The sequence below is a fragment of the Anguilla anguilla genome, chromosome 2 (genome assembly GCF_013347855.1).
Source record: "Anguilla anguilla isolate fAngAng1 chromosome 2, fAngAng1.pri, whole genome shotgun sequence".
NCBI lineage: Eukaryota > Metazoa > Chordata > Actinopteri > Anguilliformes > Anguillidae > Anguilla > Anguilla anguilla.
The window spans coordinates 27,159,418-27,175,218 of record NC_049202.1 but is presented as its reverse complement, the minus strand read 5'-3'; the positions used below and the strand labels follow the sequence as shown (position 1 = coordinate 27,175,218).

Here is a 15,801-nt window from a genome sequence, read left to right as displayed (position 1 = left end):
CTCTTCCCAATGCAGCCTATCCAATGTTTTGCATTAGAGACATTTCTGAACAGAAAGTTCACAACATAATGAGTACTTTAAATACCTCTAAGATATATTTGGCTGAGATTCTACACTTAAAAAAACAAAAACAATAAAGACACTTTATGTGCTCCTATTACCCATTTGATTAATCTTTCTATAAGCAATCAATTTTCCCAAGTATCAGGAAATCAGCAATTGTGAATTGTGATATTCAAAACTGGCAAAATAACAGATGTGGCAAACTATAGGCCATTTAGTATTTTGCCAGTGACCTATACGATCTCTGAAAAAGTGATAACAGAGCAACTTGTGAACTTTCTGAACACAGGACGTGTCACTTCACTCAGTGCAATTTGGTTTTAGAAAATATCCCTCAACTGAAACTGTGGTTTGCTATTTCATTGAACGAATTAAATATAAGTTTGACAAAGGTGGTGTTGTAGGTGCTGTGTTCTTAGATTTGAGCAAGGCTTTTCATACTGTAAACCATAAATGTGCTTCTGTCCAAGCTTTCATGTTAGAATTTCTCTGAAAATTCAATGCGATGGATGGAGTCCTATTTAGAAATGAGAGAACAATGCACATGGTTTGGAACAAAACTCTCGCCATCACAAGGATGCGCTACTGGTGTCCCACAGCGGTCTATTCTGGAGCCCCTGCTTTTTAGCTTGTATATTAATGACCTTCCTACTGTCCTGATCTTATGACAAATATATGCGAATGATAGTTATTTACGTCCATTCTAAAACAAGACAACAGGTGGCATATAAGTTAGCAGCAGTCCTACCTACTATCTTTGATTGGCTTGAAGATTCTTGCCTTACACTAAACGCTAGAAAAACTATCCTTAAGCCTATACATGTTCTGTACAAAAATACACAAAGTTGTGGGATAAAAAGCCACTTACATATCACCACCGTCATATAATTTCACAATTTTTTGACCTTTGATAATTTTGTTTATCTTGCAAATGCTTGTCTAATGTATAAAACTATAAATAATATTGCTCCTCCATCATTGAAGGAATTTGTTTCACTGTTTTCAGACAATATCAGGTAAACAACAGCCTCCATCAAAGGCAATTGTATGGTGCAATCCATTGAATTTGGCCATCTGCTTTTTCTATCAGAGCATCAAATATTTGGAATGCAGTACCCAATACCATCAGACAGAGTTTAACTTTTGGTAGTTTTAAATTATAATTAAAATCTTGGCTGAAATTTAGTCAGTCCTGTAATCATTAACCTTCTAAAACTATTCAGTACTTTATGGCAATAAGTATTTCTTTGGTTACATTCTTTATGTTCTTGTATGTTGATGTGTTTTTATGTAATGTAATTTTTTGTTTTATTATTTTATCCGTCACATCATATGCTTTATAGGTACTTTTTGCAATTATATATATATATATTTAACTTTTCTGTTAGAATGTATTGATGCATACTCACATATTTACTTATTCGTATTGCTGCTTGTACATATGTTCTGTAAATTTGCCTGCTTTTTCCCTGCCGAGGGACTACAGATGAAATTTAGTTATCAAGCTAATTCTGGGGCAGTTACTGACTGTCCATTGTCCCTTTAAATTAAATAAATAAACAAATATTTAAAGACTAGGCTTGATACAGTCTAGTCTGTAGGTAATCAGAGCACTAATTTAGTAAGGAAAATGGCGAGCATTGTTGGGCTGAATGGCCTGTTCTCATCATGTTATGTTATGTTTTATGTTATGTAATGTAACATGTAAAGTTAAATGTAAGAGCCTGGCTGAGAAAACCATGCAGAAATTGAGGATGGGGGTCAGCTGATTACATTTTTTAAAGCTCTGAGTAGGACTTGGAGATCTGGAAAAATATATGAAGGACTTTTTCAATATCTATACCACCATATCTGATTGCGTAAACAAAATCTCATGTTAAATAATCTAGTGCGTTTATGTTCATTACTTTAGACTGCATGGTGACAGAAGAGCGATATAGTATTGAACTCTGAAACTGTAATTTTCAATAAATTACAGTGTCTACTGTCCACTGTTCAATAAATTACTAGTGCTCCTTTAATTTTAGTGGGTGCTCCTAAATTTTTGCTCAAAACATTTTTAGTTATGGAGAACCAGTGATATATTCCAAAGTCACAAATCAGTGAAGGCCATCTGTGTTGAATTTATGTGTATTCTGCATGGTACGTTTAACAACATGATTGCCTTTCAATTTTGACTGTAATCAACATTATGTAAATTCATATACATGAATTTTGGCACTTGTATTTGGTAGTTCATCATTTTCCTTTTTATGAAGAATGTTCTATGTACAACGGTTCAAGAGTTATAACCATAAGCTTCATACTGCCCCTCCCTATGGCCAAATGGTAGCATACTCTTGCAGTGAGGAAAACTTTCTGGAAGCTTGGTATCATAGTTCAGGAGATTGATTTTCAATTAACATTGATTTTCATATACCATAATATAGCATCACCACATTTCCAAATTGCATCATACTGCAACAACCATTGGCTTAAAATTTCACAACAATTATTTCAATAGTTATGGGGTTAGAGCCGATATCACTGCAGCCCAACTGATAGATTGGTAGCTTCATTAGCAGAAGGTGTGAGCAAGGTGTATGCATATGTGGCTGAGTGTACAGGCCTGTTGACCTTTTTTATTTCCTCCAGGTTTTGTTTTCTGTATGGAAATTACTTTAGGCATGTAAGGATGATTGGCTCCTTACAGTTTGACCTTCAGTTTTGGTTTTCATGTACTTTCAACTCTGATGGGTCCTACATTAAACTAACCGTTGTCTGGCCATGTAATCAAACATCAGGTAAATTTGCTTTGATATTGAGAAAAACTGACAAACGGCTAGATGCAAACTATACATGGGTAATTAAGTCATGCTTTTATTTAGCCCATCTTGTTAATGTAGTACTTTTTGACGGTAATAACAACAATGCTTCCTAAAGCATGTCTACATTACCAAACAGCATCATACTCTTGCAGGCCCTTACAAATAGCATGACTGTAGGACAACCTTACATTTTATTGTAGCAGCCCAACAATAGCTGGAAGGTAACAAATGAAGTACAGTAAAGTGGTTTTGTTAAAACATTAAATACAGTACAGCCCCTTTAAACAAAACATAAATTTTTTGAGACGTGTCAAATCATTAAACTTTTATCTAAGTGATTAGAACCATTCACAAAGAGCCAAGCCAACAGCTAAATCATTCACAATATAATTATCCCAACTTGCCGCTAAGTGAGTAGCCAAACAAACAGCTACTTGCTTAGCTACCAGCATGGCTAAGTGAACAGCAGGACCATTAACCCAACCGGTAGCTAAGCGAGTAGCCAAACAAATGGTCATGCTATTAGCTAAGCAAGTCACCAAACAAGTAGCTAAGTGAATAGCAGGACCATTAGCCAAACCTGTAGCTAAGCGAATAGCCAAACAAATAGCCATGCTAGTGTCTAGGTAAGTCGCCAAACAAGTAGTTAAGCAAATTACAAAACAAGTCGCTATGTCATTTGCCAAGTCATTCGTAACAAGCCCCGCAGTGAGCTTTGCAGCTAAGTCAGCAAGTCACAAAACCAATTGTATTGCACAATGCATGTAGCTGAGTAAGCAGCAAAGCCAATCACATTGCACAATACAAGTGGCTGCATACGTAGCAAAACCATTAATTAACCATGTTAATTATGCCATTACTGAAGCTGCACCACATGCACAGCCAGTGTTACTGACAGGAAACTGGAATTCAGTATGCAACTCCTGACTGGTTAAGAATGAATTTCCATGTTTATGTCTGAAACACAAGACCCACTTTAGTCATGACCAAAAGTATTACACACTTATGTTTTCCAAAAGACAACATTGTAGAATAGACTATTATGTTCCACAGATAGAAGACTGTATTTCTGAATACCAAGTCAGTCCCATCACCTGTGCCATTTACTCACCACATAAAGGAAAGCAATAATCAATCACTTGGTCATACCCATTTTTTAAAATCTATAGCCTTTTTTCATGGTTTACCAATAACATAGTGACACCACCAGAATAAAGAGAATTCCAATTCTCTTAACCAATCAACCAATAAAATTAACCAATCTCAAGGAAAAATTTGAATTTGTGTCAAGAAAGCCTTAACAGGGCCTTCTTCCTCCATGCCTAAATGAAGATCACCTAAAGCACTTTTATGGAGAAACAGGCATTGCTGTAAATGCAGCACCTGAACAAAATACAAGGAAGGGATTTGTGAAACACATTATAAATCAGCAGCATACCTCAGGTATGCCCTTCCCACAACAAAATATTTGGAACCAGGATTCAAAAATCAACATGCCTCCATTAAATGTTGTATACTGTCCTCAATATGAACTAAATATAGTTTTCAGAAATGTGCTATTTTTCAGAGGAAAGGGCTGCAGGAGGTACAATGCATATATGCCCCAGGGGTCCACCACAGTCCGAACACTCCCTGTTTTTCTTTGGAATATTAGACATCACCAATAACATTGAAGGGTGCAGGGGGGAAAAAAAATTCCACAGATTCATACCTTGTGAACTCTGGCTGAGTCGCAATGAAGAACGGGTCAGCCGTGCATTCTTATGGGTGTTCGCCTCGCTCTCAGAGCTGTCTGCTTGTTCAAGGTCAGCAGAAGAGTCTGAGTCTTCAGTTCCATCAGAGCTGCTCCCTGCATTTCTCTATAGGGAAAATTGTACAGGAGGAAATATGGGTGATGCAGCTGCTTCATAATCATGGGACGTTTGAGACAACTGAAGGACTCTGATACACTATGAAACCTAGTTAGTCTGCCACAACCATATGACTTAGTATCTGGATTTTCAACAGGGGGTCTGGGGACACATGGGGGGGCAAAAAGGTACTTGCAGGGGTACATGGCAATGGGCAAGACCTCATATCATGGGACCAAGGATTGGCATTCTCTATGAAGTTTGCAAACTCGTTGTTACCCAAGGTACTGTAGTTTAGTAAGCCTCTGGTGCCAAAAGGCAAAATTCCCAATTGAAGGCCATTCAAAACTAGCCAGTCCAGCCTTGAAGTTCCTGGAACAAAATCGATGTATCAGAATGTGTGGAGCATTCCAGCCAGGAGACCTAGGATCCACACTCAGTGTCCTTATTGTTTTGATTATATTAGTTTGATATTATTACTAGGGGTGCACCAATCATAAATGTATGATCCGGTTGCTAATTTTTTAATGCCAAATCAGCCGATTCCACTTTCAACAGCCGATTTTTTATTTTATTTTTATTTTTAAAGCAACGGGTAACATAGAAAACATAAAAATGTTTATTTGCTCTATAGGTTACGAATACATTCAGTTATTTTCATTATTACTACTATAATAATAATAATAATAATTATTATTATTATTACTATTATTAACATCATTGTTATATTGTTGTCTTAGCCAACAGTGAAGGAGCTCTGATTCAATGTGGCTGAATTGTTTCACAGCTGCTTGTAGAAGAGTACATTTTGACAGCTAAAACCGGCTGACTGTTGAATGAATTCTGAGCAGTCGCATGTGGCACCTAATATGCTGCGATCTATACGAAGATGACTGCACACGACTGCACAGGCAGATGAAAAAGGCAAAGGTGTTAAACTCATGTCCTGAAAGGCTGTGTCTGAGGGTTTTTATGCTTTGGAGAGCGAGTATCACAATAGCTGCTTGCCTGCATGCAGCTATTGTGATACAAGATTAACAACATGGTATCAGACTGCAAGTCATTGGACGTGGTTTTCGAAGGGAAAGGAAAAAATGAAACAACTTTGCCACTCATTGGCTTTCCAGAACCTGCGCACCATACCTGGTTAGTCCATCTGGTGGTATCAAAGTCTGCAGCTCATTATCAATCACTGTCATTTTGCCCCCCATGTACCAGGGATACCAACATTATCTTTATCTTCTAGGGTCAAATCACAAATATGTAATTTGTCTTAAAACACATAGCAAAACCGCATGCATGTAATCAAATGCATAGCTCTGAGCAATATTAACCTCTTAGCTCAAAGCCCCTAGTGGTCGGCACGCTGGCGTGCCGAGATTAATGAACTCAGACATTCGGTGCTACTGCAACCAAAGTATGAGTTAAAAACAGAAATGTGTTGTTTTAGTTTCATTAGTAGACGATACATGACAACTATGCCGAATATGGAGTTTCGCAGCGCCACCATTGTCGCTCTGGTCGTTCATTTAATACGCACCCCCTCCCTGCAGTCTCATCCATAACTACACCCCCCACTCATGACATAATGGACAATATTATCTATCTGGGCATTCATAAAAATATTCTTTCACCACTCAAAAATCGTATTCCGTCATAGCAACAAGATCAACCCAACAATAGCCCTTAGATATGCCAATACGGTAGTGAAAACGCTGTTAACAAAATAAACGAGACGTTTTTTAAAAAATGATACCATGTCATTCTACAGTCAATATCTGGGACTAAATATTGAATAAATATACAACCTTACCATTGGTTTTATGCGTAGAGATGTCCCTTTTGAGACTGAGTGGACATATATTTTCTTGGACAATCCATTTGTGAAATATACACGCATCTGTGATACCTGGGTACCTTCAAAAATAGCTGTGTGTAATACCACACCTGTTGTTTACCTCATTGATACAGCACAAGCTTTGACTCAGTACACTTCAGTAGCAATAGGTGTTCTAATTTGGAAATATTTCATTATAGGAAAATACTGTTATTAAAATATGCTGTTTTTTGATCTATTTAAAAGTGAAAGACCTGTTTAAAGATTATTTAGTTTACAATTGTTTAATTGTGGAAATATATTTAATATATTTTTCTATTAGTGTTGTAACACTATAGGCCTATGCTTATTAACATGTTGAACAGGCTTCAACTTAAAGGTTGTTAATAACCCAGGTTTGTAATAAACCGTGAATTCGAAAATGTGGTCATTCCTTGTGGACATTACGTTTCTGATCTATTAAGGTAATTTCAGTATCGTTAGGTACCGAGTATCGAATCAGTATCGTTTAAGTTTCAAGTATCGTTTCAGTATCGAGTATCGTGATACTAAACCTGGTATCGGTATCAAAGTCAAAATTTTGGTATCGTGACAACACTAGTCTGACGCCTTCTTTTTTTTTAGCATGGAAGCACTGCAGCTCTACATACACGCCGGGCCATCTAAGTGTTACGACACAGTAAAGGCCTTTACAGCAAGGGGCTAGGACACATCCATGGCAACGCAACTAAGTAATCCAACAGCGTCTCTTAGCACAAACTTGGCCCTAAGTCATCATATGATATACAATCATCATGATATTCAGTAGATATGTTGGGTGAAGGTATATGATCATGAGGACAACACCATTTTAAAAGCGCTCCATAGGGTGCACAATAGTGCCAATGCTTGGACCCCTCCCAACGCCGCTTGCGGCTTTAATTTTGACCTTGTTTTTATACATGTATTATGACATGTTGTTCTTGCATAGCCAAATTTGGTTAGTACCAACAATATACCCAGAATGTTTACAGCCAGTATGATCATGCTCAGTATGTTCAGGAAGAGTTTGCTTTATTATATTTCCAAGGTTGTCTATATTTATATTACCCTTGTCTTGAATTGAGTCAGCCACTGCGAATCAAAAGAACTTCCTAGAATACCTTCACCTCTTAGCTATGAACTGTTAATGTGTAATTTTAATAATAATTTAAAACTAGTTTGTATATTCACTTTCTGAGACTGATTATTACATGCTGTCCTTACCTGTGAGGATATAGATGTACATCTTCTACATTTTGGTGCCCCACTATGACAAGTAGAGGCATGTCCACAACAGACAACTCGAGCACTATACAGTACTCGGGGAAAATATAATTACTTAAAAATAAATTCGCATAAATTACTAATGTTTAGTTTCATATTTTTTCTTTTAGAAATCCTTGGTCTGTAGTCTGTAGCTATTTCAACAGGTGAGTGGCGGGGTTTTCAACATGAAGTTTCAATTGTGTATCACAAGAAAACTACATGTAAGTGTTTTTTTTTAGTCTACAAATTATTAGGGGCTAAGCACCAAGGCTGCGTAGGACCCCTATTGTTTTTGCAAGGATTCTTCTTCTTCCGCTTATCCCTACATTTTCACCCGTTTCCCATGATCAAAAAAATTGCAAAATCTGGTAGGCATGTTCGGTATGCCAATTTATTATGCATGACATGCATGCAACTGGCACTATAGGTGGCGCTACATTGCCACCAGCAAAATTACAACTTTGAAAAAATAATTCTGTACGTCCACTAAACTTTTACCCACATATCTACCTCTTAATTTTGAACAAATAATATCACAGAACATCTAGTGTCTGCCTTTTCGCTTTTCCACCATTTTGAGTTCATGGAAAGACAAAGTTTTTCAAACTTCTTCTAGAATGTTTGCCCAATTCTCATGTGTCATGTTTGGCATGTTTGGCCACAAACTTTTTCAAATTTGACAATACTTCAGGTTATGATAGACAAAAGTATTTTGAATTACCACACACAGCCTTGCAGTAATTGCACTGAAGACACTGTTACACATTTTATTACAAGAAAAAACTCCTTCAAACTGTCTGGTGAAGGATTTTTGTGAAAGAAATGGCAAAAACATTTTTTTTTGCCATTTTCTCCCCAATTTAGTCGTTATACCAATTCCCCGTGTGTATCACAATCCTGGTTGATGCACTATCCTCTGTCGGTCTGGGGAGGGTGTAGACTACCACATGCCTCCTCTGATACATATAGAGTCGCCAGCCGCTTCTTTTCACCTGACAGCGAGGAATTTCACTGGAAGAGCACAACACGCACGGAGGTTCATGCTATCTCCCCCAGATCCCCTCCCTGCTGAACAGCGCCCCGACCAACCAGTAGGAGTCGCTAATGCAACGATCAGGATTCTTACCCTCACCAGCTTCCCACCCGCGAACACTGCCAATTGTGTTCGTAGGAACGTCTGACCAAGCCGGAAGTACCGCTGCCGAGGATTGAACCCCGGTTTCTGCGGTGGTAGGCGAGTGCTTATACCTCTACATTACCCAGATGGCCCCGGAAATGGCTAAATTTGCCCAACTGCCCAAATTTCTTCACTGATTCAATTTTTTTTAGAATGTTAAATAAAAAGTCATTTTAAGCCCAAATATTTATGAAAAGTCATGTGAGGAGGTAGCTATTGCATTTTCAGCGTTTGAAAAATTGTATAAACACACAATGGAGTCGCCTCTGGCCTTTTTACTGTTAAAAGTATTTGCTATCTGAATGTAGGGGAGACCAGGTCGGTTGTGCCCCATTTAATCTTTTATGTAATTGTGTATTATGACGCTTGCGCTCAAGAATGGCGGCATGATATTGCCTATACACTTTTGGTGATAATTTCATTAAATTTCTAACCAGAAAGGCACATTTTGACTTCACGCAGAATATGTTCAAAGAAACAACTGCTCCTCGGGGTCACTTGTGTCCATAGGTTGGAGTCAGTTGTGCCCCTTACCTTAAAGTAAACAAAAAGACACGATAAGTGATTTACTACCATTTTAAAATCATTGCACGAGCTAAGATACATGTTTTCTTAGGCCAATAAAAACCGCTGAATACAAAATCTAACAAGTAATAGTTATTCAAAATCTTGTGGTGTCATGTTTCGCTCTCCCCTCACTCACTTGTTTACATCTCGTATGCACACATCTTTGCTGTCCCCAATCGGCCTGTTGGGAGCGCTATAATTAAAGGTCAAAATTTTGAACTTTGAAAAGTCATAACTCCTACGCCGTGAGTCCAATTTACACGAGACTTGCTACAGACATCCATCTATCCTCACTCTACAAATTTGCCTTAAGAATCACTAAAGTCTGTGTGACTAGATTTTCCGCCATTTTGAATTTTTTGAAAAACACATTTTTGACATCTCCTCCTAAACCTTAGGTCCAATTGCTACCAAATTTTCTGTGGATCATTACTGAACCAAGCGTATCAAAAGTTATCAAAAGCTTGTTGATATCTTATTGCATTTTGAAGATATTGACCAATGAACTCCAAAAGGGCGTGGCTCAGCACATAAATAGACCAAAGTCAAGAATCGTTGGGCCAATCATCACAAAACTTGCAGGATATATCCACATAAGTACCTGAAACATACCCTGAAAGTTTCATTCAAATCGACCACTAGCGGGCGCTACAAATGCAAAACATGGGCGTGGCATAACACAAATCCGACTATAAATCAAAAATTGTTTGTCCAATCATTACAAAACTCACAAGATTCATAACACTGTTGAACCACGTGTGTAAACCTATTTTGAAATTGCCCAATAGGGAGCGCCACCAATCTATGGGCAAAAGTTGAAGGTCATAACTCATACGCCATGAGTCTGATTTACACGAAACTTGCTACAGACATCCACCTATTCTCACTCTACAAATTTGCCTCAAGAACCATTAATTAACTGATTGAATTACTGACTGAGTTACGGACTGAGTGAGTTAGTGACATCATAATGCCGGTCATAATGTCACATTGCCGGTGCTTCATATCTAAAAATGACCATTCAAGAATGTAAATTAGAATTGGATTTAGCTCGATTGAGTATATATGGGTATATCCTGGTATTATGTGGCACCTCGAGTGTACCAGTAAAATTAATAACAATTAGCTACAAACAGAAATATGGCCATTAATTATAAGTGTGCCGAAGGCTCCCTTTTCCCAATCCCAACATTTATCATTGAATAGTTTTCATGCAGACACAATCAAACTGTCATTTATTTATTTAGTTCTTGTATGATATGATGACTATTTCTTATAGTTCTTGTATGACATGATGATGATGGTCCTATGCTACTGTTAGTTTGTTGTGCAATAAACCTTTTCATTCATTCATTAAGAATGAACATATTGTGTCAAGTCAAATTCCTTGTATGTATAAATAGACTTGACTATTACAATTACTCTGATTCTGACTAGATCTTATTGCACTTCGCAGCTTTCACCTTCTAACGGTCCGAGTTGGCTTGAACCCCGGAATCGCCGCTTGCGGCTATAGTTTCAATAATTGTTTATTTCCCCTATTTGATAAACAAGGAACCAAGATGCTGACAGGTGAGAATACAAACAGGACAGAAGAACAGAATACAAACATAGTAGGTCTGTCATGTACACAATACCCCATTAAAAACACTTCCATTTACAAATATGGCACTTTCATTTGTCATTCAGGGTAAAGGAAAAATTATTGAATTCATGCCAATATGTTTCTTGCACCTAGAGCGTATGTGTTTGCATGATTTGTGTATACATTACTATTATCACTTACTCATAACAAACACCATATAAAAATAAATGATATCTGAAGAAAAATGTTTTCACTGGACAAAAAGCTACTCAGACATACAAAGCACTGTCTATCATTAAAAAGTACTGATATCAAAGTCAGGCTAAGTTACAAGAAACTATATTGGTTCTTAGCTCACACAAATTAAACAAGCTTGAAATCCATGCTGCTACCCAATGTTTCCAAAATTATTAAAAGTAACTTGGCCCTTAATTAATTATAGACAGTGCTTTGTATGTGTGAGTAACTTGCCATTTTTGTACGTTGAAAATTTTTTCTTCAGATAGTGTATTCGGCAAAGTGAGTGTTTTTCCAGCGATTAAGTATAGGCTAATATACGACTCGAAAACTCGACTCATTTTGATGTACTGCTCGAATGTACCGATTCATTTTAATGAATCTAACTTAAACTCAAAAGTCTCCAGTGAAAACGAAATGTAGTGGACCATTCGCATTTTAATTTGAATTTTGGCGCGGGTATGCTTCCATAATACACCAATCATGCAATGAAATCAATTTCAAGGCCCCAGCTGAAGCCTGAGATTCTCGCAGTCTGCGAACCGGAATCTTAGCTGAAGTACAGCCGGCACACAGAGTTATTCACTGTTGGGTACGCTTGCTTTATCAATTTATTCATATATTGCCGATACTAAAGACAACATACAGTGTCAGTCGATTCAAAAGATATGTTTACGTACATATCAATAGCATTTCGTTTTCTGTTGAAGTGTTAGATTTGCTGTGAGATCGTAAAATTCGGTTACGTTCAAGGCGTTTATGTTTGGTACTTTTGACTGGCTAGCTAGTATACTGAATTGACAGTTTTACGCACTGCTTACCTTTCTACGGGGCATATTTTATTTGAGTAGTAGATAGGGTCCTGCCCTCAGTAGTCTCTTCAGATATTTAATCGTTCAACACAACAATTAGCAGCGCGACATTAGAAGTTAAAAACTGTGCAGCTTGCTGTAAAGTAGGTCGGTGAGAAGACGGGCAATGACTCGCGCTACACATTCGCTGCTTTTCTTTTTGTCCCTTGCCATAACTTCCGGTGAACAGAAATGGGAGGAGGTTTTCGGCTCAAGTAATGTCTGGAGCAGAGCCCTTGGCTGCGTTACGAATAGCGCATTCGTTCGCTCCCTTCCACTACAAGGAAATCTATATAGTGCACTAGAGAGGGATTCAGTGGTGAAAAGGGAGACGATTTCGGACTCTACAGCGGATTCGGATTCTGAGCAGGTTACTTGGCAACTCGCAACGATTGCGTGACAACTGTCAGCGGCTCGGTGAGCAAGCATGCCAGAAACGGCAAAAGTGTTCGTTTTCAGTTTTGAACAAGGGTTCTCCTGACTCGTGTAGATGTACAAATGATCAGTGACTAATAACCAACAAAAAGTTGTTATGGTCGCTCTTTTTGTTCGCCAGAGTATGCTCTACCAGCCTGCATGAGCTAACATAGCCAACACCATGGTGGAGCTCTTATAAGCTGTGATCTTTTTCTGGTTTAAAAAACAGTGTGCACAATGATAGCCTACTCGCCGTGATTTTTTAGCCATAGTTCTCCTCAGAAATAGCCGGCGACGAATTATTTTTCATAGACCGAAGCTGAGATGCTTTGCTGTCACGTCGACGGCGTCAGCGTGTAACTGAACACAAACCAGGTTGATCAACAGCAGTGGCGCCTGTAGAAGATATTTAGTTGGGGGGCCAGATGGGGCCAGTGAAAATCTTGGAGTGGCACACTAAAAAGACTATACAGCATAGAGGAATTTCAGGGTACGCAACTTAGTTAATACAAAGATAAGGACACTATATTATAGTATAATAGCTAAATTACATACTGTTTAATTCCTTGGCTGATGTGAATATAAGATTATGATTCACATGAGATCAGCCAAGGAATCATTAATTAGCCTATCAAATTCCAATTTGAATGCATCATCACCAATAAATCAAGGGTGTGGGTTGCTTAAACATAAATATTAATTATTAGCTGATAACAAAGGTTTCATTTATGTCCAGCACGTCATATTTTATATTATTTACAAGTATCTTCCATTCTTTGAATCATAGCCTCAAACAGAAATTGTAGCCTATTTCAAATGTCAAAATTATAGGTGGCCAAAAATTCTACAAGTGGCTGTAATTTTAGGTGTATCTGTATTCTATAGAATGAAATAATTAATTATGGATGCAAAAATGTCTATCCTACAGTTCTGATGCAATTACAAAACACCACACATCAGATTTCATGCTCAATTTCTTTATTACTTTTATCACTTCAAAGATTTGTATAATTTAATAATAACCAACATGGCATTCCATTTCCATAGTTTTATCTCAAAATCATGTACAAAAATAATTTCCCTTCTTGAGAATGCTTCCTTAAAAATTCAACTCAAATGTGTAAGCCACTGTATAAGCCTACCTCCTATGGCTTCAATACACACCACCTCTAACCACAATCTAACCACTAAAACTTCTATAATTTCTTCTGGACACTGTGGTGGGTTGGGCGTGGTTTGAGCGTCGGCTGCAGAGAGAGAGAGAGAGTGAGAGGAGCGGCTCTCGGATCCTTCGTCACAGCTGTCAGGTGGAGGTAATCAGCGCCGATAAGTATCAATTGTTTAATTGCGCTGATTGCCTCTGATTGTTTTCAACAGTGAGCCTGGGGTTTTTAAAAGCGGAGACCGGGAGTCTTCGAGAGCGAAAAACGCCGGAGGAAAGACGGGTCGGCAAAGAAATTACCAGAAACCCAAAAAGTATATGTGTTACGTTGTAGCCAGGCAAAGCCGGTGGCTGAATAAACGAGCACGCAAGTGATAAAAACCAAACCTTGTCTCCAGTGAGTCTGTTGGCGGGCAGGAGGGGTGGCACTCACTTGCCACAGTGGTGGCCCGTACGGGGAGGCATAGGAAAAGACGACCAACAGTTTCACAAGAGACAATCATGGAGCACAGCCCGGAACAGGGGGAAACTACACAACCGGTGGTGGCGCTGGCAAGAATGCTGGAGGGGATGGCGGCGATGCAGGAAAGACAGACGGCGTTACACGCCGAACAGCTTGAGGCTCTGCGTGCGCAGACCTCCCTCCAGACTCAGGCTCTACTGCAGCTGGCTGCTGCGGGAGAAACCAGCTCCCGAGAGCGACAAACCGGGTCCCCCGTAGCTCTCCATATACCCAAAATGACCCCGGATGACGACGCGGAGGCATTCCTCGAGGGGTTTGAGGTGGCAGCGAGGGCGTGCCGATGGCCGGAGGAGGAGTGGGTCGTCCGCCTCCTGCCCCTCTTAACAGGGGAAGCTCAACAAGCGGCACACAGTCTACCCCCCACAGCGCGGGCTGAGTACGCGAACCTGAGGAAGGCGGTCCTGGACTGCCTGGGGTACAGCCCGGAAGAACACCGGAGGCGGTTCCGGGAGACGGCCCTGGCAGGAGAGGACCGGCCGTTCGCGTACGCCCAGAGACTGCTGGACATGGCGCGTCGGTGGCTGCGACCGGAACTCCGGTCAGCCGACGGGGTGGTGGAGCTGGTGACCCTTGAGCGGTTCATTGATGGCCTCCCGGGGGAGACGGCGAACTGGGTGAGGTGCCATCGACCGACCGGGTTGGCGGCCGCCGTCACCCTGGCGGAGGACCACCTAGCGCTCTACCCCCGCGGCTAGTCACAGCAGCAGCAGCAGCAGCAAGGACGGGCAGAAACGGCTCCGCGCAGGAGAGCCCCTCCTTGTTCCCTTCCTCGTTCCCTTCCTTCCTCCCTTCCCCGTGCCCAAACCCCCTCATTTTCCCGCAACAACCCTTTTTTTTCTGTTTCCCAGCCCCAGGCTCAGTGGTGGCGGGGTTCGAGCCACAAAGAGCTCAGACGCCCGGACCGGGGTGTTGGCGGTGCGGACAACCGGGTCACCTGCGCCGCGAGTGCCCGCTCATGGAGATGGGGCAGGTGGTTCGTGTTGTCGGCCCGCCCACCTCCGCTCCCGACCCAGACGGAGCGTACTGTATTCCGGTAAGGATTCAAGGGAGTGAACACCAGGCGCTGTTGGACTCAGGGGCTATGCAGACCATGATTCAGCAGAGCCTGGTTCGACCCGAGGCGTTGTTAGAAGCATCAAGGGTATCTATAAGGTGTGTGCATGGGGATTTACACGAGTACCCTATAGTCTCAGTGGAAATTCGGTGTCAAGGAAAAAAACATAAAATAAAGGCTGCGGTTAGCTCCCACCTCTCGCACCCTCTGATTTTAGGCACCGATTGGCCGGGGTTCCGCCAGGCAGCTGGTAAGGTAGGGGGGGTGCATTCACAACGGGTAGGGCTGTGTGATGTGTGTGCTGCTCCCCCTCCGGGGGAGACTCCGCAGGTACCGGTGTTTCGCCCCATGGAGGATTTCCCACTCGAGCAGTCTCGTGATGAC

At 40.3% G+C, this 15,801-nt stretch overlaps 2 protein-coding genes across 6 annotated transcripts in view; one reads left to right on the top strand and one right to left on the bottom strand.

Annotated features, from left to right (window-relative positions):
• The window catches only part of LOC118220050 (histone acetyltransferase KAT7-like), a 48,576-nt gene extending 36,165 nt beyond the window's left edge, over positions 1-12,411 (bottom strand). Inside the window, exons 1-2 of one of the 4 annotated variants that reach the window (XM_035403643.1) lie at positions 12,232-12,411; positions 4,582-4,729 (exon numbers count right to left, since the gene is read on the bottom strand). In XM_035403643.1, coding sequence (XP_035259534.1) covers positions 4,582-4,729; positions 12,232-12,246 — 163 coding nt within the window. In that variant the 5' untranslated portion in view covers positions 12,247-12,411. The remainder of the gene's footprint in view (positions 1-4,581; positions 4,730-12,231) is intronic. The other 3 variants (XM_035403642.1, XM_035403646.1, XM_035403644.1) reach the window with 3 other exon arrangements.
• Positions 11,928-15,442, top strand: LOC118220051 (SCAN domain-containing protein 1-like). Of its 2 annotated transcripts, none has more exons than XM_035403648.1 (2): positions 11,928-12,002; positions 14,056-15,442. In XM_035403648.1, the coding sequence occupies exon 2, from the start codon at positions 14,342-14,344 to the stop codon at positions 15,056-15,058; it is 717 nt and encodes a 238-aa protein (XP_035259539.1). In that variant the 5' UTR covers positions 11,928-12,002; positions 14,056-14,341; the 3' UTR covers positions 15,059-15,442. The 2 variants fall into 2 exon arrangements, with proteins under 2 accessions (XP_035259539.1, XP_035259538.1); XM_035403647.1 differs by lacking the exon at positions 11,928-12,002 and adding an exon at positions 12,550-12,678.
• Positions 15,443-15,801: the final 359 nt, after the last annotated feature.

Excerpts from the sequence above, each read along its gene's own strand:
- LOC118220051 (XM_035403648.1), top strand. The coding sequence starts at position 14,342 with ATGGAGCACAGCCCGGAACAGGGGGAAACTACACAACCGGTGGTGGCG.